At 44.8% G+C, this 21,068-nt stretch overlaps 1 protein-coding gene across 1 annotated transcript; it reads right to left on the reverse strand.

Moving 5' to 3' along the window:
• Positions 1–6,131: 6,131 nt before the first annotated feature.
• LOC133886972 (purple acid phosphatase 4-like) lies at positions 6,132–12,708 on the reverse strand. Its single transcript, XM_062326885.1, has 7 exons — positions 12,453–12,708; positions 7,585–7,741; positions 7,347–7,457; positions 7,052–7,170; positions 6,840–6,968; positions 6,644–6,711; positions 6,132–6,537 (listed from the first exon to the last, which is right to left on the reverse strand). Exons 1-7 carry the CDS (start codon positions 12,615–12,617, stop codon positions 6,327–6,329), a joined length of 960 nt encoding a protein of 319 aa, XP_062182869.1. The 5' UTR covers positions 12,618–12,708; the 3' UTR covers positions 6,132–6,326.
• Positions 12,709–21,068: the final 8,360 nt, after the last annotated feature.

A 21,068-nucleotide genomic window follows, 5' to 3' on the forward strand; every position in this document is an offset into this window, starting at 1 on the left:
CTATCAAGGGTAGGTTTGCCACAAGGTTTGGTATGGTCTGTTTATTTGTGCATCTTTTGCCCCTGGTATATAAAGGGGTGAAGACTTTGCTTGTAAAAGAGAGAACATTCTGTAACAAGTTCACCCAATTCATAATACAATACACAAGATGTAGGGTTATTATCCCATGGGAAGCACGAACATGGATAACTCCTAGTGTTCTTGAGTCTAGTTTGATATACACATACAAAAGACATAGATCAACACGCCCATCGTATGGTATATCCAGGATTTTTGTCAGGGATTATCCCCCGATAACAGTCAAGACATAAAACCGCATCCGCATGATATGCCAGGCCTTAAGGCCTATGGGCTAATGCACATGGTCACTAGGAGGCCTGGTCACGAGACCGATGTCGATGGGAGTTTTGCTGGTGCTGAACACGAGCTGCACAGGCCATAGACCCAAAATCATGCATAATTTAGGGGCCCCTGGGTTTTGGGGGCCCTGGGCGGCCATCCCGCTTGCCCCCAGGGCCGGCCCTGGTGCCATGGCTTCACCGATTCGCCAGCGGTAGGACATGGGTCCACCGTGCAATCAGTTAGTCCTTGGTGCACATGAGATATTGCTCACCTGCAATGCATGATGTTACACCGTTTGAAGAACTGTGTTAGCCAAGGTCTGCTAGAAATATATATGGATCCCCTAAAGAAAGCAATATATATTCTTGTGCTCTCAAACTAAGGCAAGCGGATGAACCAGGCGGGGCGGAAGAAGTACGTCAAGCAGGTGATCAGACGGCACAACTACACGGAGCCGCACAGGTTCCCTACCGGTTCAATAAAAAGCCATGCCATTAATAACCGATAGTAATAAGGAAGTATCTCTGCCTGTTAGAGTTACGAACCGATAGTAATATCCCTCTGCCGGTTCATCTTCCACGCTCTGCCAATTCAGCTTCTCCCGAAAGCCTTATAAATTAACCTCCTCGGCTGATCGCTCTCTCTCTCTCTCTCTCTATATATATATATATATATATATATATATATATATATCACCCTCCCTTTCTCCACCACCGCCGCCACCACAACCTCCTTGGCTATGAAAACTCCACCACCATCTCCAGCCACTCCACAGTCCTATCACCACCAACATCTCCAGCCACTCCACCCAACCCCGTGCCTTCGTCCCATGATGAAGATCAGGTGTCGGAGAGTTTGGATAAGGTGCAGTACACCGACTCCAGATCGGCAGGGTTCGAGTCCACCGACGAAGTCAGGGACTACTTCATTGATGAGCTGGCACCAAAGAGGCACTGATGCGAGGAGGAGGAGGACGACGACGACGATGACACCAATGCCAACAATAATGATGACACCGATGACTACTTCTTCATCGCTGATGATTCCATTTGGTGGAAGGCATAGGTGCATAGCAGGTGGTTCTTTTGTGATGGTGATCTGAATTGAAGAGTTGAAGTTTTAGGGTAAATTTTGGTTGCACAATGATGACTGCTAAATAGGGTTTAGTAATTAGTGTGATGAAGAATAGTGATTCTGGTTTAGTAATATAAAGCTTAATAAATTATGGCCTACCAGTTTCAATTTCAATTTTTTTTGTCGGGATTCTGTATCACTACCAGTTTGTAGCTGGAACCGGCAGTAATAAGGGATATCAATCGACATATTGGAGCCAAGAATTAGCAGCGATACAAACTATCACGACCGGCTGGAGCTACGAACTAATTTAAGAATCGATAGTAAAGCAATTTTTGAACCAGTAATGATGAGGGGTTCTGTAGTAGTGAGTGTGCCTACAATAAGGTTTTTGGATTGTTGGCGAAAAGAGCACTTTTAGGTTTAATTTAAGCCATTGATAAATCATGAATATGAATTGACAAACTAAGATAATCATATAGTAGGAGTATATCATAGACATGTATGTAATATGGCTACACATATCTCTCTCTAATATATATACTCGATGATTGAAAAAACAGAGTACTAAAGATGACATATAAGAGAAAATAAGAGATTTGATCATAGTGAATGTACCAATCAATAGCAAGAGATGTAGAGACCCCATGATGATGATGCAATAGATGATGATGAAGAGGATATAGAGGAAGGAGATCGTGAGCGGTCGTGTTGAATGGTTCTAAAAAAACTTATTCGTCCTCTCATGGTGTAGGATTTTAATGACGATTGAATCCGGAGACCTAGTCTCCTGATCACCAGTGCATGCCGGTGTAGCAGAATGGAGTAGTCTACCTGTGGTAGCACAGTAGAGAGGAATAGGCAAAAACCTAAGTTGTGTTAATTGTGGTGGTGGCCGGTAGGTATATATATAGTGAAAACCATGTGATCGAGATGTGCCATGATTAGACTTGTAACTGACATGATCTTTGTATCTTATAAGAAGGCCGCACCTGCGCAAGCTACTGGACCCGATTTTGAGAGGCCATTCATGTAGGTGTCATGCACCCACGTCCTTCACCACGGCCATAGCCCGATGAGGCGAGTGAGCACACACGTGTTCTTCTAGTCCTCCCATCCGCATAAGGTAATGGGGTAGAGGACACAACTACTTTTAAGTTGATATTTCTTCATATCAACTAGCTAGGTGGGAGACTAAAGAGCTACACCCTCGCTTCACATGCCAGAACTTTAAACTTTATTAGAGATTATTTTTAAATATAATAGGCCATGCCCATACATTCTAATAGAATCGTCAGCACCTTCATTTTGGCATTAGCTATAGGGCCTGTCCTCAAAGGATGACTCAGCATCGCCTCTTGGAGAACCTCCACACCATTTGATAGCAATTGTTGGTGTCGATGATTAGTAAACCACCGATCTTACGAATACATGATGAAAGTAGGTGATACTTCCTCTTGCTGAATCAAACACCAAAAGACAGAGATTTATATAGGTTTAGGCCTCCCGGAAGATAATAGCTCTACAAAATTCTTCAGGCAATCGTCCTCGTCGAAGGTGATCATGATGTTTGATCACTTGACTGCCTGTCAACTGTTGGGAATGGCAGCAAAAACTTCCCGAGCCACCGTCTTGTACTGCCTCTTTGACTCGTAGGATGTCAAGCCCCCAAACATGTGGTCGATATTCCTTGTCTCCTTTTGGAAAGGTAGATAGTCCGAGTCGTCCCTAGAACTGGAGTCTTTACTCTAGCTTGCGACTTGTAGTGCTTTCCCCTTACTCTTTTTTACCTTAGCCATGATTGTGTTCTGGAAGACATGGCACTAGTGGAGATTGTGGCCGTCAGTTTGGTGGAAGTCACACCAGGGCTAGAGCGCTCACCGATGACCAATTGATTGCCCTTGCCCGGGGATGACCTGGAATGCTTGTTGGGACATGTGTTAGGAAGATCTACCATGACTTCATCAATCTTAATTTTCTTCCCTTTGTCTCCCTTGGAGTTCTTCTACTTGTCTTTGTTCTTCGACAAGTCGTCCTCTAGTCCGGGTTGGGGGCGTTGAATGCCTTAATCCCTTTTGTTGATGAACAGAAGAGCCTCCTCAGCATTAGCTGTCTTGTCGTCTATGTCCATCAGCTCTTGGATCATCTGAGTGTCGGCCATGGCGATGTCTTCAACACATAGGTGGCTCCTGACCCCTCGGGTAAACATCTGGATGACATCAGCATTGATTATCTTTGGGATGATGTTTTGGGTGTTGCTGAAGCATTGAATGAACTCACGAAGAGTCTCCTTCTCTGTCCAAATGATGCGAAAAAGGTCATTCTTCTTACCGGGATGAATGTATGTGCCTTGGAAGTTTGCCTAGAATAGGTCGCAGAGCTTCTCCTATAAGTAGATCGTCCCTGGCAGTAGGTTGGTCATCCATGTCATGGATCGCCCTTCAAGGGCTGTGGGGAGGTAATTGTCTATGACCTTCTCGTCCCCATATGCTTGAATAGCTGCAATGTAGATCTGGAGGAATTCAATAGGATTTGTAGTCCTATTGTACTTCTCGATGGGCCAGGTCTGAACTGGTCCAGCCAGTTGATCCTCGTGAGCTCCGGCGAGAAGGCTTGGCATCCATTGATGGCTCCCTGAGTAGCCATGGACACCCCACTCGCATGGGTTGGAGACCGGGGTGACTACGACGCCGGGGTGACCTCCAGCTAGATCATCAAGGGGAGGTTGACTGGTCCTAAGGGGTCCTTAAGTGTCTTTGCTTGTCGAGGACCTCACGTAAGTCTGAGATAGGATGGTTTCGGATCGGCGAAGTCATGCGGCGACGTTGAGCTTGGTCGTCTTCCTGGTAAGCTTGATTCCAGGGATTACATCTTTCTAGGTCTTACTCCTCGCAAGAGGGACCGATGTGAGACTTGCATTAAGTAGAGCTGTTTAGCAGATAACACTTGGTGAGAGGATTCAGCCTACGCCTATGCATGTCAGATGAGCTCTTCGAATTTACTGAGCCACTTCTTTCCCCCGATGTAGTAACGCCCACTGTGTGAGGTCGTCGGAGAAAATCCTGGACACCCTCGAGCCTTTGAGCAGTTACAGATCTAAAACATCTGGTACCTTGCTGGTGGTACTGGCTGGTTGGATCTTGGTTTATAGCAGGATGTTGGATCTAAGAACGAAGCATTGTCGTCGGTGGGGCTTGAATCTTATCTCCCCGGCTGGATCAATGGAACTTTGTGGGTTCATCGAGTTGTCGCCCTAATTCGATGGATCACTATTTATGTCCCCTATGGTGAAAACTTCTCGGGGATATGCTCCACTAGAAGATGAGTCTACATCCATCATGGACCTATCATCAGAGGATGCCTCCAGGTAGGATCTTCGATAATGCATGTTGTCGGAAGCCGCAGGGGAAGATCCTGACTTGCAACGAAAGTCACTTGCGTGATCATCTTGGTCATCGAGCAGTTCAAGCTCAATGTTGTAAGCCCTAGCGCACTCATCTATGAAACTACTTACCTCGTCACTAGACTCATCATCAGGGAAGTTGTCTTCAAGCTGATCCACCGGATCGATCATCGGATGTTTGTTGGGCAAGAGGCAAAATTATCGTAGAATCCCTTGTCTGAGTTGCCAGTTTTTGTCACAATCTTGGGTGGAGTCGGTGACATGTTTCGTGGCGAAGATTCGGTGTCATTTGTCATGATCCCCATAGACAGCGCCATCTGTCAGTGATTAGTAAACCGTCGATCTTACAAATATGTGATGAAAGTATGGGATACTTTCTCTTGCCAAATCAAGCACTAGAAGACAGAGATTTATACAGGTTCAGGTCTCCCGAAAGATAATAGCGCTACATCATGTATTCTTGTATTGATCTTCGAGATAAATTACAAGGGGAGAGTCTTGGCTAGCCTAGATGGGATCTAAACCTAGTCAAAGGCTCCATGTGCGCAGTCTTGGCGGGATGTCGACGTTGATCGTGATTGCAGAAGGCTTGTGGTTTCTTTCTAGCTTGTCCTCCGCAGGGTCCCCTAACTTCACACATATATATAGGGGTTGCCGTGCAGCCTCCGGACTCTTTTCCGAGTAGGTTCTATCGTCCTTGAACTTAGGGATATATTTCCTTATTTACCGGATATCCTAGCACCAGCGGGAAGTTTTCATACGTCCAAAGACTCATTTCCCAGATACAGTCATATGCTTCGAGAATTCAGGAAACCTTAGAAGATTCGTATACGTATAGAATAATCGTATACGATAGTTTTATACTACTCATCGTCAGTTTGATTTTCTACTTTTTGCAAACTTGCCTAGTATTTGACGAAGGAGCAAGCATAGCAAATGATGAAGGAGATCTCACAAACTTTATTAAAAACACACTATTAAGCATTTTCCATAAAGCCGAACAATGAACTATTCAATTGATTCAGGTCTACACCTTGCTCCAATTAATGACAAAACCAACTAAACTCCAGACATATTTAAGCCAATGTCCACCCAAAGACGATGTGATGAATAGATTCATTTTCATTACAAAATACACATTTAGGATCACCTCGCCATTTTCGTTTGATGACATTATCTTTGGTGAGAATGGCTCCCTGAAAGATCAGTCACATGAAAATATTTATCTTTAAAGGCACTTTAGCTTTCCAAAATCTTTTACAATAACGTGTTGAATTATTGATCCAAGTAAAAATATTCGAGGTTAACACAATTAAAGTAACATTGTTTATTCGTACAAATTGGCTAAATTTAATCGGAAAGTTGCTTCAACATACTATGAAACAACAACGCACAAAATAACAACAACTGCTTCCGGCCAGTTGACACAAATTAAACAATTAATAATCCCCTGATTAATTAACTCAGTCTGCTGCCTGCAAATAATGCTAGAAGCTAGGCCAGCTAGCTAGTACCTAGCTTCTGCAGTCTTGGTGACGTCCCAGCTGTGCAGAACGCTGCCGGCGACATCGTAGAAGGCGAAGTGCGCCTCCGTCTTGCTGAGCTGAATCGACATGAACCCCTGCCCGTCGTAGAGGAACTCCACCTTGTCAGAGGTGGCCTTGAACTTTCCCGCCCACGCCTTGGACCCGCCGCCACTTGTCAGAAACTCAAGAGGGCTGCATTTTTTTTATTTCATTTTCAGAACAGAGAACTAAAATTTGAGACTTGTTTGTTTAGTAATTAATTAAAATGTATCGACGGAAGTGTTCGGCGATAGCTCACCTGTCTCTGCTGCTGATGCGCTGCAGGCAGTGGTCATGGCCGTTCACGTACATGTCAACCTCGTGCGCCTGCGTTGCATTGCCATGGTGAAACAATTCAGTTTCAGAATTCATATTACTGGAGCAGTAGTACTAGACTACTAGTAACCGGTGCAGATTGGCAGGGAAGAAGAGATGATAAAGTCATGCGATGATACCTCGAGGACTGGTCGAAGTAATTGCTCGAGCTCAGTGGTGTTTCCGTGCTCGCAGCCACTGCTGATCGGGTGGTGACCGACGACGATCTTCCAGGCCGCCTCGGATTGAGTCAATGCGTCGTCCAGATCCTGGCAAAGAGAGACGTTATACATGGGATGATTAAAATTCAGAAAGCCCATCATATAATAGCACGCAGTGTATATATATATACCTTGAGGAGATTTTCGATGTAGGTGTCGCGAGGAGAAACCTCTCTCCAATCGTACTTGGTGCTGTTCCAGTACTTAAGGTAAAACGGCGTCGTGTCAACAAGGAAGAAGTCCGCGATTTCTTTGGTGAACAACAAATACATCCAAATGTAAAAATGTCAAGAACGTTCATCATTTTGTATAAACATTCAAGCTGTAAAGTTTTCCCCACGATAAGGTTATTGTCGTGTATAATTAAGGGTATATCCAAAGACCTGTACTATACTTATTGGTTGCTGAGTTGCTTCATTTGCTGACCTGAATTGACGATGAAGGACTTCGCAATAGAGAGGTACCGGCTGTCCACTTCGCGAATGGCAGCGTCTTGCTGCGCCAGCGCGTTGCCTGTGTAGTCATGGTTGCCAAGGACTGCAAAGCATGTCATAAACACATGATTACTCTTGCTTCTTCAGAATTCAGGGCCGAGACATACTGTGATCTTGCGATCATCTAAACTCTGAAGTCATAACTGATCTTAGCAGATTGATTGAATTACCGATGTACCAAGGCGTCTGGAGGCTCTGGGCGGTGTAGATGTTGCTGAAGGACTCCTTGAAGAGCGGGTCGCTGGTGTTGGCGATGCCATCGTCATAGATATTGTCACCGGTGGAGATGACGAAGTCGATATCCAGCTTCTCCCCTACCACTCCCATCTAGAGACACACAGGGGTGGATCAGTTTCCAACATGTTTCAATCGGGAAGGGATTGGCTATGCCATGTCACCGCTATAGCTAGCTGACATGGCATAATAATGGCACTTGACGACCCACTTAAATGAGTTGAGTGACCTAAACTCGCATCCTGGGAATTTGGGTACCTATTTAAAACGACGGGATAAGTTCATAGACCCGTGGTGTAGTTTACTCGTTTATTTTCCAGGAGAACATGCAGTAATATATCCAATCAGTCAATTTGGGTCCAGACGGTACTAATATTTAGAACTAGAAATGCATATGTCATGTAACATTATTACGTGTTAGGAAACTTCTAACTTCTTCAACAGAAGAACAGTGCGACCGTACCTTCCTAATGAGGAGATATCACTCACGCGTCCACTTTCGGCTACTTATGAACTATATTAATATAAAAAGCATGAGTTGGGTACATCACTTTTATCTCCATCATCTATCGCCTCGTAGAGCTGAGATGCAAAGTTGTCCCCCCCCCCCTTCCCCCTAAAATTACGGGATCCAATTAATCATGATATTACCTTTCAAATTAATATGATCTCATCCCATCCCCTAAACAGCACATCCCCTGTCAGTGCGCCGTGGAGGAGCACAAAATTATAATTAGCTTATGATCAAAGGCGATGGATGGTGCATGCCAAATATGATTGCTGATTGGTACAATAATTGCATGCCCACATACAAAAATAGGAGAACAGTGGGTCAGAGGAACCAGAAAAAGTCAGGAAGTAAGGGAGATCATAACAAGCACCAAGCACAAGGACTGTGTTTCGCATTAACTTAAAATCCCAATCAAACAATCTTTTTTATGTTTGCCATGTATTACGTATACGACATTGATATCCATGGCAACTACAAAAATTGGTTCTTTTCTCGATGGAGATTTTTGTATTACTCCTGTGTAGTGAATTCGCAAATACACATGGCTTTATATAGTGCTACAGTTTGGCTGATTATTTTTTCTTAAATTTTTGATATGCAATTCTGATATACCGTCGATTTATGTACATGTTTTAATTTGCCCATATTTTGGAATTTGGTTCATGTCCTCTTTATATGGCATTACAGATTAAGTATGAGGATGCGACATAGACATATCTTGGTGGAAAAATATTATTTCTACCTTCATTGCATAATTGTTGCATGTGTGAGCATTGTACTTTCATATGAACTTTGTGTACCATGGTGGTTGAATGACAAGGAAGTGTCAAGGGTTATTATCATTGCTTTATCCGGCTTTAAGAAACATGGTTATTCTAGAACACTACAATAGAAATAGTCATCCGAGCCAAGTCATCAATGTCGACTATGATAGAATCGACATCAATAGAGTATCAGTGCCGATTCATAACTTCCCGTGCTCGATCGATGATTGAGCCTGGTTGAATCGGTACTTATACTCAATATTAGTGCCGGAGCTTGAAAAAAACCAGCACTGATACTTCAGTTCTGGCTGGTAAGCATGACCTGGCACTGATACTTTTTATCAATCCGGTTCATGTTACGACTCACATTGATAGTGTTGTCGGACCTGAAATTATTATTGATTCCGCTTTTTTGTCTCACGGACCATCTCACGTCCGCCATTTTCCTTATCCTCTCGGTCTCTCCTCTTTCTCTCCACAGCCTACTATTCCTTATCCATCGCTGCCTCTCTCTTTCTCTCTCAAGAATCTCAACTCAGCTCCCCATCCCTCGGATCACTACCGAGCCGGCTGGGGTCAGCAAGGCCTACGTGCCGGACAGCGGGAATGTCTGGACGAGCGCGGGGCCGTCTATGCTCGTGTTCGACGGCCAGGCCACACCCGCCGCGGAGGATGAGGAGTGTGATGCGTGGATCAACACCATGGACTAGAGCTACAACACCACTGTGGTACTGGCAGCGTTCGTGGGCTTTGACGCAACCACGGGATGCCTCACCCTAACATAGAGGGCAGCACCAGGCGGTGGCACGGGGCGGCCGTTCGGGCTGCTGTTCTCGAGCATGTCATCGGTCGCCTCGCCTAACCGTGCGGTGCTGGCGTGCGCCCCGCAGAAGCGGACCTACGTGGTAGTGCAAACAACAAAAACTATTCTGCATGCACATTAGTAGTTTTCCATCGCAAAATTCCTTATGATTGCACGTGCATGTGTAGGGTGCCAAACCACAGGTCATCAGCAACAAGAAGCCATGTGACGCGGGCAAGAAGTCGAGCAAGGCCATGTTGGCACCCACCATCCTAACCAAGGACTCGCAGAGCCTTGCGGCCAAGGTAACTTCGGTAGCCAAAATTGAAGTTTCCTCCATTGAAATGCTCTGATTCTCGGTATTCTTAGACCATAGCGAATTCATCCAAATCACAAAAGCACGGTTCGGCCACCCATCATGGTCGCCAGAAGCCGACCAGGTGTGGGGGTGGCAATGGCAAGCATTCCCTCAGGACCATCCTGGCTGGACCAATAGTGGGTGGGATCATGCTATCGGGGACAAGGAAGTAAACAAGATCTACATTGCTCTTCATTCTTTCAGATCATATGTTGGTCTCGAGATATTGATGCTCCTTTAATTCCCGATTCCTCTCAGTCCTAAGAAAGCAGCTCTGTTATGTTCATTCTGAGCACCAATATCTCTCTATCTCTCTCTCTCTCTCCTTCTATTTTATGTGTGAAAGTAGTAGACACCATGTGTATGTCAAAAGGAACTCCCTCTGTATTGAATAAATCAAGATGAACTCCCTCTGTATTGAATAAATCAAGATTGAGCTATTGCAAATGTTTATTCAATGCTATGAGATGATTGGAATTAATATTCAATGCTGTGAGATGAATGAAGGTGGTTCTGACTTGATGCTTCGAGCGTGCTATTTCTGGTAGATTTTTCTTTTCTTTTTTGGAAAATGGCAACACTGTCGGCTTGTGATAAAGAACCGGTGATGTACTCAGACTATCAGTACTATTTTTTTATAATGAGCCGGCATTGATAGTCTAAGTATCAATGCTGGTTCTTTGTTATGGACTCATAAACTAGCACTGATAGTCCGTGACTATCAGTGTCGGTTTAGAAACCGTCGCTGATAGTGTTTTTGAACCGGCACTGATGACCATTATTTCTGTTGTAGTGGAAAATAGTTATGTCTTAAAGCATGCTCGTGAGCTAGGGATTTCGTTACAATGCACGGGCAATTGACTATTTATCAATACTTCTATATCTATATCTATATCTATACTAATATAAAGAGCACGAGTTTGGCATAACCAAATGATCTCAACTATCCATCCACCAAGATCAAATGTCTCAAGTTTCTCCAATGACATTGCACATTCCATCACGACTAATTTGGAAACCCCAATCAATTTACCTATAAATTTGGAACCCCCAATATATTGACCGGTCAATTTGGAAACCGTAATCAATTTGTAGTCCCTCCACCCCTTATCCTTCTCCTCGCAAAATTATACGGTGCTAATTTGGAAACCCCCTAGGCTACGGAAGTATGAAGAGGACACGAGGTTGTGTGGTGGGCTGAATTGTTTTAGCTTACAAGCTTGGAGTGAAGGATATTGGGGTCACCCGCTTTAGGTCATTGAGTTCACTTCATATGCACGTGGGCGCACCTTTGGGCCTTGAATGTTACAAGAGCTACTACTTGAACCGTAAATATGACAATGAAGACTGGTGTTAAGTTATTGTTGTCCATAATTACTGCATTCTACGCTCAATATTCACGTATGAATGCTAGTAATGCCGTCTTACTGGGGATGGTAACGGGGCCATTCCCCAGTAAGGGATACCTTTCTGTCCTTGCAAATAAAGGAGATATTATTTTTGTTCTCTTTAACTTGTCATTTAGGATATCGACATGGTCTTCAATAACCACGTTTGATTAATACTTTTGATAATTATCTTTTGGTAAAAGTTAATAAAAATTAGATGATGTTAAAGTATTTTTCATGAAAAATTCATTACTATCATTTTCATATGCCAAATCCTAATAATTTTGTGTATATTAGTAGTCAAAGTTTCTGAAATTTGACTGAACGCATTTAGGATGACATCTATTTCAAAACGGAGGTAGTATATCTTTCTCATAATCTTCATTTACCTATTGGGAGCAATTTTCCAACCATCCTACTCATTTCTTCGGATGTTTCTAACCCACTTATCTATCTTTTATAGCATTAAAAGGATATTTTGTTTGTGAGCGATGGTAAATAATTATCTTACGGCCTCTTGCCACCTCGCTAAAATAAACTCTAACATCGAACAAAAAGAAAATACATAGGTTACGCCTAGAGCTAAGGGTGTGATACAGGATGAGCCGGACAAAAACGGCTTGACTCACTGATATAATAGTATGGTTTTCTTGTCTACAGCAACACATATGTACTCAACTATCTTATCACATGCCTACAAATTATTTTATCATTAAAGACGCTCACATGTATGTAAAAAGTGAGGGCACCAGCCACTGACCTTAATTGGATCTAAAATCTCTGCTCTACCACCGCAACACACATGAACAACGTGATTCCCATATTATATTGCTCAGTCATCGTTGGTTACCGTGCAGGTGACCGTTAATTTACGAATGAATGGGTGCAACTCAGGTTATCCAGCATCCCTCCGTTCTTACCAAAGACGACAACGCAAGGTCTATATCAATGCATGGCAACTAAGTGACAATATTTAATTACCTGCTCGGCAACCAGGGTCTGGTTGAACTGCCCACGCCGCCCCCAGTCGCCGACGGCAAGGATGGCGAGCGACCCCTCGGCCTTGGGTGCGTGCTCCACCCGCGTCAGCTCAGCGCCTGCCGGCACGAGAAGCAGCGCCGCCAGCACAAGTGCAACCGTTGCCATTGCCCGAGCAACCACACCAGTCCTCACCACGGCGGCCGGCAAATCGGATCGGCGATCGCTTGAGGAGAGACCACAGGATCGAGGAGGCGATCGAGTGTTTGCGTGTGTCCAAGCGTGACGAGCTCGCATGCATTTATAGGCCCGTTGGCGCGAATAACAAATAATTCGAGCGATCGGCGCTGATCTATCAGTTGGTTGCTGTACAGCCGCATGTTGGCCCATGGCGTCGGTTTGGGAAAAAGGTTACGTTTGATCGATGGCTGGTGACCAGCGAGGCTGTTGTACAGCCCCTGTACTCCTCGCGGCATTGAACGACGGTTGGTGCGTGTGGAACACGGAGATGCACGTACAATATGGGGTTTACCTTTGGGGCACTCATAATCAACGCCGATCCGGTGGGGGCTCTCTTTGGTGAGCTGGCAAGTCTGCAAGGAAAGCTAAAGATCAAATAGAATTGCACGCAACCAGGAGTACAGACTATATACACTGGTCTGTACTCCCGGCTTGAATCATAGCTTATCCTGTTATGACTGAAATATATACTATTTTTTAAAATTTATATTACTTTCTAATATGTATATAATATTTTATAAGATATATATATATATATTTATTTATAAGTAAAATATATATATTTTTTCTTAGATATATATATACTACGTTTTAAAATATACATACTTATTTCTAAACACCTATTACAGGAAGAGTATGTAAATTCAGAGTACAGAAAAGGCTTATATCTATGTCTATATATATAGCCAAGCTATTAACACACCAACTAATCCAACCTCGTCGAATCAGCCCACTGCCAACCCAGCCTTGTCAAATTAGCCCATAATTAAAAAATCTCTTTTACAAAACCGAAAATCATACATTATAAAATAAGAAAACTGAAAACAGTAAAATCCTTAATACATAACAAGAAATCACACATTATAAAACAGGAAAACTAACAACCGCAAGATCTTAATTACAAAACAAGAAAATACTCATTCTGAAACCGAAAAACCGACAAACGGAAAATCCCTATTCAACACACTAGGTGTTAAATAGGAGTTATAATATATATAGAGAAACTAGTATGTACTCTTAAAGTATATACTTTCAATTTGATTCATAGTAGATCCCGTTATAATTAAACTATATACTATTTTTTAATGTAGATACTAGTGTCTGATATATATATATACACTATTTTCTGAGATGTACATGCTTCTTTATATGTGATATATGTTTTCTAAAAATGTATATACTACTTTTTAAGTGAAACCTCGAGCAATTCTATTTGGTCTTTAGACTTGAGATGGAATACGGTTTGTTAGACTTGAGAGTTATCCAACTAACTACTTGCACGCAACCGTTTTTCATTGATTGGTACGGAATATTTACAGTACATGTATACATGTGATACAGTTTTGTTAGGCTTGAGAGTTATCCATCTAACTATATCTGTCTAGTTGTTAGCACGTACAACAGCCGGCAGTAGTCAGTGCCGGATACACTACACTGTTGCTGGCTATATGCCTCACGCACTATATACAGGCGCAGCTTCTTGCAAAAGTATATCGGGAGAGAGAGATTTGGGGAAGCCACACAATGGCAGGATGTCTGGGGTTCAATTTATATAAAGCTCGGAGAGCAATTATAGGGATTACAACTGTTAGGATATACATCATAATTAGGGGGATATGTACAACAAATCCTATCGCTAACATCCCCCCGCAGTTGTAGCGGGAGGGGACCGGACGCAAAGACTAGACCAGAAATCAAGAAATAGCTGAGCGGAAACCCTTTTGTCATGATGTCGGCGAACTAAAGACTGGATGGCACGCGTAAGACACGAACGTGACCAATGAAGACCTTTTCCCGTACAAAGTGAATGTCGATCTCGATATGCTTGGTTCGTCGATGTTGGACAGGGTTGGACGACAAGTAGACGGCACTCATGTTGTCACAATAAACGAGAGTAGCAGTCTGTAGTGGTAGATGAAGCTCCTGAAGTAACTGTCGAAGCCAGCAGCATTCAACAACCGCATGAGTGACAGCATGATATTCCGCTTTGGCACTAGAGCGGGAGACTGTAGTATGTCGCTTGGATGACCATGAGACCAAATTGTCTCCCAAGTAGACGCATAAGCCGAAAGTCGAACAACCAGAGTCAGGGCAACCAGCCCAATCCACGTTAGAGTATGCGGTGACAGAGGTGGCTGGTGTAACATAGAGACGAAGACCAAAGCCGAGCGTGCCCTTCACATACCGCAAAATGTGCTTGATGAGCGCAAGATGTGGTCCGTGAGGAGCATGCATGTGAAGACATACTTGCTGAACAGTGTAGGCGATGTCGAGACGCGTCAGAATCAAGTACTGAAGTGCACCAGCAAGACTCCGATACTCTGTTGGGTCCTTGACTGGATCGTCGACCGTGGCTAATAGCTTGGCCTGAGTGTCCACGGGCATTGTGGTGGAGTGACACTTAGCCATGCTGGCGCACTGAAGAAGATTGACAGCGTACTGTTGCTGAGACAGGAAGAGCCCGGACGGTGACCGACTCACCGAAATGCCGAGGAAGTAGTGGAGGTCACCGAGGTCCGTGATGTCAAATTTGTCGTGGAGCCGACGGGTGATGCGTGAAAGAAGCTCGGTGGAGAAAGCACTAATGACAATGTCGTCGATGTATAGAAGCAGGTAGGAGATGTCATTGCCCTCATGAAGAACGAAAAGCGACGTGTCAAAGAGGGACGCCACAAAGGGCAGCAGCCGAGCGTAAGTGGCGAATACCTGGTACCAAGCGCGAGGCACCTGCTTGAGGCCGTACAAAGACTTCTAGAGATGAAAGACGTGCTGAGGTCGAGAAGAGTCAATGAAGCCAGATGGTTGCTCATAGAACACCTCCTCGTCTAGTGTACCATGTAGAAAGGCATTCTTGACGTCGAGCTGACGAATCGGCAAGGAGCGAGAGGTAGCAATGCTCAACACAACTTGGATGGTTGCCAGCGTCACAACTGGGCTAAAAGTCTCATCATAGTCAATTCCCGACTGTTGAGAGAAGCCACAAATGACCCAACGAGCCTTGTAGCGTGTGAGGGATCCGTTAGAGTGGAACTTATGTTTCTAGACCCATTTCCTAGAGACGATATTAGCACCAGGTGGACGATGGACTAGAGTACATGTCCTGTTATCCATGAGTGCAATGTACTCATCGGACATAGCTTGATGCCAGTGAGTTGACAACCCACCCACCATTCATGGTGAGGTTGTTCAAGGCGGCGATGAGAGTAGTGCTGTCCCAAGAAGCGGGAGCGGAGCCCACCGAGGACGGTGTCGACTGGTATAGAGGAGCAGCCACTGTGGTGAGTTCCTGCTGGGGTCAGGCACCATGAATGCCAGCGCCGCCCGGAGTCAGAGTGGCCCACGTGTTCATCCCGGGGTTGAAGCAAATCCAAGGACCGGTGGAACCGGGCGTCGATGAGTCCGAGCGGCCTCCGTTGCACCCCTTGGATGAGCCGTCCCCATAGCCGCCCTTCGTCTTTCCTTTCCCTTTGTTCTTTGGGGCAGTCATGTTGATGTCGCGGTAGGAGGAGCCAGATCAAGAGGGTGGCCAAGAGGCACTGGAGAGGAGAGCGGTAGCAGCAGCAGCTTTGGTTGTGTTCATGAGCCGCATCTCCTCGGCAAGGAGCATCAACTGAGTCTTGGTGAAGGAGGGTAGCGGCATCGACATGGAGATGAAGGAGGCCGCTTGTGACATCCGCAAATTGAGGTTGCAAAGAATGTTGAGGATGAGACAATGTTCCTCGACAAGGTAGTCGGCATCGCGAAGGGCATCAGTGAGCTGTTTCTGCTCCTTGCAGTAGGCAGTGATGTTGAGATCACCCTGCTGCAGCACATGGAAGTCGTTGAGGAGTACGTTGGAGTGGCTCTCCTTGTTGACGAGAAAGAGCTCCTCAGCGGCAGCCCAAAGCGCACGAACACTCATGTTCTTATCGAGGATGATGTCCAAAACCTCCTGGGTCATGTAGCCGTACATAGTGGAGAGGATGGCGCAGTCGTCTTGGATCCACACGGGATTGGCAGGCTGGGCAGTGGTGCCGTCGATGTGGGTGAGCAGCCCATGGCGACCGACAAGGGCAGAGAGGAAGATGTTTCACTTGGTGAAGTTGCCGGCGTCAAGGTCGAGGAGGACTGGTATTGGCGCACGGCTAGAACCGATGAGCCCGGCAGTGCCGGAGATGGTGAGGGGCGCCATGGCACTCGAAGAGCCTGGGACAGGCTCGAGGAGGAGTCAAAGCTAAGAGCATCGGAGAAAGAAGAGGATAGGGTAGATTTGGACCCCATTGTTGGCAGCGGAAGATGGAGGCTAGCGATGGATATGCTGGCAGCGATGGCTTAGGGTTATAGGCCGAGCTAGGAAAGAATTCTAACTGATACCATGCAAAAGTATACCGGGAGAGAGAGATTTGGGGAAGCCACACTATGGTAGGATGCCTGGGGTTCCATTTATATAAAGCTGGAGAGCAATAATTATAGGGATTATAACTATTAGGATATGCACCATAATTAGGGGGATGTATACAACAAATCCTATCGCTAACACTTCTGGAGCGACATGAACATAGGGATGCTATGCGTGCAACGGATCGTGCGTATTCTTTTGGTCTCTCCCCTCATTAACTTCTAGTCATTTGTTTCTATAAACCGATTATTAAGTTATGAAAGGGACACACCTATATATAACCTATGGTTCATCAATCAATCTATCATGTGTAGTATCTCTGCCTTCATGGTATTGAAGCATTCACTCGTGTAACCGCTCACTTCTGCTCACCCTAGCTACCAGCACACAGCCCACCGCTAAACCCCAGTTGCTATCTTCTTGCACGACACTGCCCTCCGCTTCCTCTCGACATGGCCATGACGGGTCACTACCTCAAAACGGGTTATCACAGATAGATTTTAAATCCTATCTTAGACGGTTATGGGTTCTAAGCTTTAAAAGTGTTTGTAATATAGCTACACATGAAACCTTTTGTGCATATTAAATGTTACATACCGTTTTTTATTGAAACCCATATGTATAAAGTGTCACATACGATTTTTTTTAAAAAAACCATCTATATGACCCTACACCTTGAGAACCCATATTGCTTCCTAGTTACCGGTGAACCCTCCGGTACTATCACCAGAGGGTAGTTAAGAAGCACTTGTGCAGTCAGTAGGTTTTGTGCAGGGGTCATGGCCTCATAGTCGAGCCGCTGACAGCAGAGCAGTGAGATGTTGCGAGGGGGAGCCCCCGGCACTCGTGTTCCCCATGTGGCGCGACGGCCTTGAAGACGCCGCCGCCAAGGTCCCCACCTCAGGCAGGCTATTCTCTAGGTGCCGTTGTGGGTGCTGGGGCAATTTAGGACCACCTGCATGCCTAGCATCGAGCTGGTCCCCCCTAGCCAACGGCTTGGGGCTCACTTCCGGTCTCCACGACACGAGCATCTCTGTTGAGCCCCCTGCATGATCCATCATGCAAACTTCACATTTGACCTCAGAATCCTCGGACTCCATTTTGGTGTCCCACGCCAGGAGCACACCGGGCTCGTCTGGGTCGTACCCTATGACGAAAACCTTGCGACTATCAGGGTCCTCGATGCGGGACTCCATGGCCGTCGTAGATTCGTGCATGGGCAACCTAACCATGGTCTTGAGATTTCAAGAAAGACAAAAATGCACCCCCTGCATAGCGCATTAACTATCGGGGTATGATCCTTGACAATGTATCTGGGGTATGCTGGACGATGGCCACATGAATCCGTGGCTCCTGGGGGTTGGTATCTAATGAACTTAAGAATACAAGGATTTATTCAGGTTCAAGCCTCCCGTAGGATAATAGCTCTATGTCCTATGTGTTTTTTTTATGAATGTGTGAACTGGTTCCCAAGTGTCCTTACAAGCTGGGTTCTCCCCTTTATATACCAGGAAAGGAATATTCACAAAAAGACCGTGCCAAACTCTATGGCAGTCCTTCTCCTGACCAAGCCAACCACTCCTAGCTTATCATGACAGGGGGCGAGCATGCCCATCCTACTCTGGTTGTCCTGCGAGCCCTGTCACATCCATTGACCATCATCACAGTCACTTGCAAGGTCATCCCATAGCATTAAATGTCACATTAAATGTCATGGGATGGGTCACTGCAGCACCACGTCTGCCACTTCGAAGCCCGCCGAAAGGGAGTGCCTGGGGAATGAAAACACTTGAGTGAACGACATTAAATGCGATCTGACAAGTTAGGTGAGTACATGCCTTGCGATCAGCAAGGACTAGTCGTAGAGTCTCCTTTTGCGACCAAGGGTGGGTCGCATGAGCTCTGCCCTAGTCACGTGATGATACCATGGTCATGAAAATATCTACTATCGGCTAACATTTGGCGGTATGGCCCCCCTGAAAGAGCACCCTTTACCCATTATACTGACAGCATCCTCTCAATATCCAACTACTTTTGCAATTTGAAGCATATGGTCAATGCCCTCAGCAACCTGGGTGAGCTAGTCCATGACCACACTCTTGTTTTATCCACTTAGCGCTGGTTGAATAAGAAGTTCTACATGGTAGCATGACCAGCGGTGGCATACTCAATGTCTTCCCACTACTAAAAAAAATCATTTGTATAGACGGTTTGGAAACCCCGTGCGGAATAGTTTTTTGAACCGTCTGTGGAAAAGAGTCTGTACAAATCAGATTTGTATAGATGGATTTTGAACCGTCTGTACAAAACCTTTGTACAGATGGCTCCAATCACTAGCCATCTATACTATGGAATATCACAGACGGCTCAGAGTCATGAGCCGTCTGTGATATAGTAATAGTACAGATGACTCCAAACAAGAGCCGTCTATACTATGTAATATCACAGACAACTCAAAGTTTCAAGCCGTCTGTGATATAGTAACAGTACAGATGGCTCGTTATTGGAGCCATCTGTACTATGGGACAGTACAGATGATTCCAATTTTGAGTTGTTTGTACTATATAACAGAGACCGTTATAAAAAGTATTTGTACAGACGGTTATATTCCTAAAACCATCTGTACTGTCATATATACAATACAGAATCCATATACTACTTAATGTAAGTGACATATCAACTACAAAGTACACACACGTAGTATGTCATACACACAACAGATCATTTGCATTCAAAGTTCATACACTTTGTAAATTGAACATCTTCATTCAACATCACAAAGTTAATATTACAAAGCCTCGCAACATTACAAAGTCACAAAGTTTTGGGATCATAAAATTCACCGGTCCCCTTTATGATCTCCGCAACTATGAAATGGATGAGACGTTTTTTAATATACATTAGACAGTCCTTCATGAGATTACCTGTAGGAAATTTATACATCTATAGAAAAAAATTTAAGTATTTAGGCACAACGATGAAAAATGCATTTTTAATATACAATAATTACACTAACCGATGGATATACTTGTGGACTAGAGCCAACGATTTGTAGCATATACTGGGCAACATAGAACTAACAGAGGTTGGTGCCCTACGGCAGCCTGTGACACTGCATAAATTTATGCACGGTACATTTAGTTCTATGGAATGCATATTATAATGGTAAATTGATGTGCGATGGAGGAATTATTACCGGGAACTGATGTTGGTGGGTCGCCGAGGGTTTATCTCTCCGTACAATCCTGTTCATCGAAACATACTTCACGAACGCCCTTGTCAACAAGTCTGTCAGATCTAAATACCTCTCTGGGTCGTAGTACATCGAGTCGAGGTATATGCAGTGTTGATTGTGTGTATAGATACAAACTAGCATCCAATGGTCTCGGTAGTTGTACGGTAGAAGAGTAAAGTCCTTCGATCCATAGAGAGTGATCATGGCCTCCGCAACGTATTTCTCGACCTGCCCAGGAGACCAAATGATTGTTGACCCACATACGTCCTGTGGGTCGAGCAATCCAATTCTCGGATTCTCTCTCCTGGCTTCTTGAATCATAAGTCTACACATAAGAGTAATGTAGATGAATGAGTGTATCAATGAGTTAGGCAGTTCATTAAGCATAGACCGTGATTAATAACACTTACAATGTCCAGCATCTCAGTAGACCTACGTCCAGCTTGTCAAGATAGTAGGGAGGAATAAAATACTCGAAGGTCACAAGGAAGGTTCCAGCTGGTTGCAGGAAAAGTTGCAGCTGGTACTTGGCGCTGAAACAAGGAGAAAGATGTTTCTCCTCATAGAACCTCTTCATGTATAGGCCATGCAGAATCATACTTGCCCAACCCAATTGCTCTAACGCTTTCTTGCTCAGTAATGTCTGGCCTACCACGTAGGTGTTTGGTAGAGGTTCTTCTTCTACCTCCTTCTTGTCCTTCTTTTTGTTGGCTCTGTGCTTTCCAGGAGGTGCCGTTTTGGTGGACTATTGGCCAGATTTACTGGA

This window comes from Phragmites australis, chromosome 12, assembly GCF_958298935.1.
Source record: "Phragmites australis chromosome 12, lpPhrAust1.1, whole genome shotgun sequence".
Taxonomy (NCBI): domain Eukaryota; kingdom Viridiplantae; phylum Streptophyta; class Magnoliopsida; order Poales; family Poaceae; genus Phragmites; species Phragmites australis.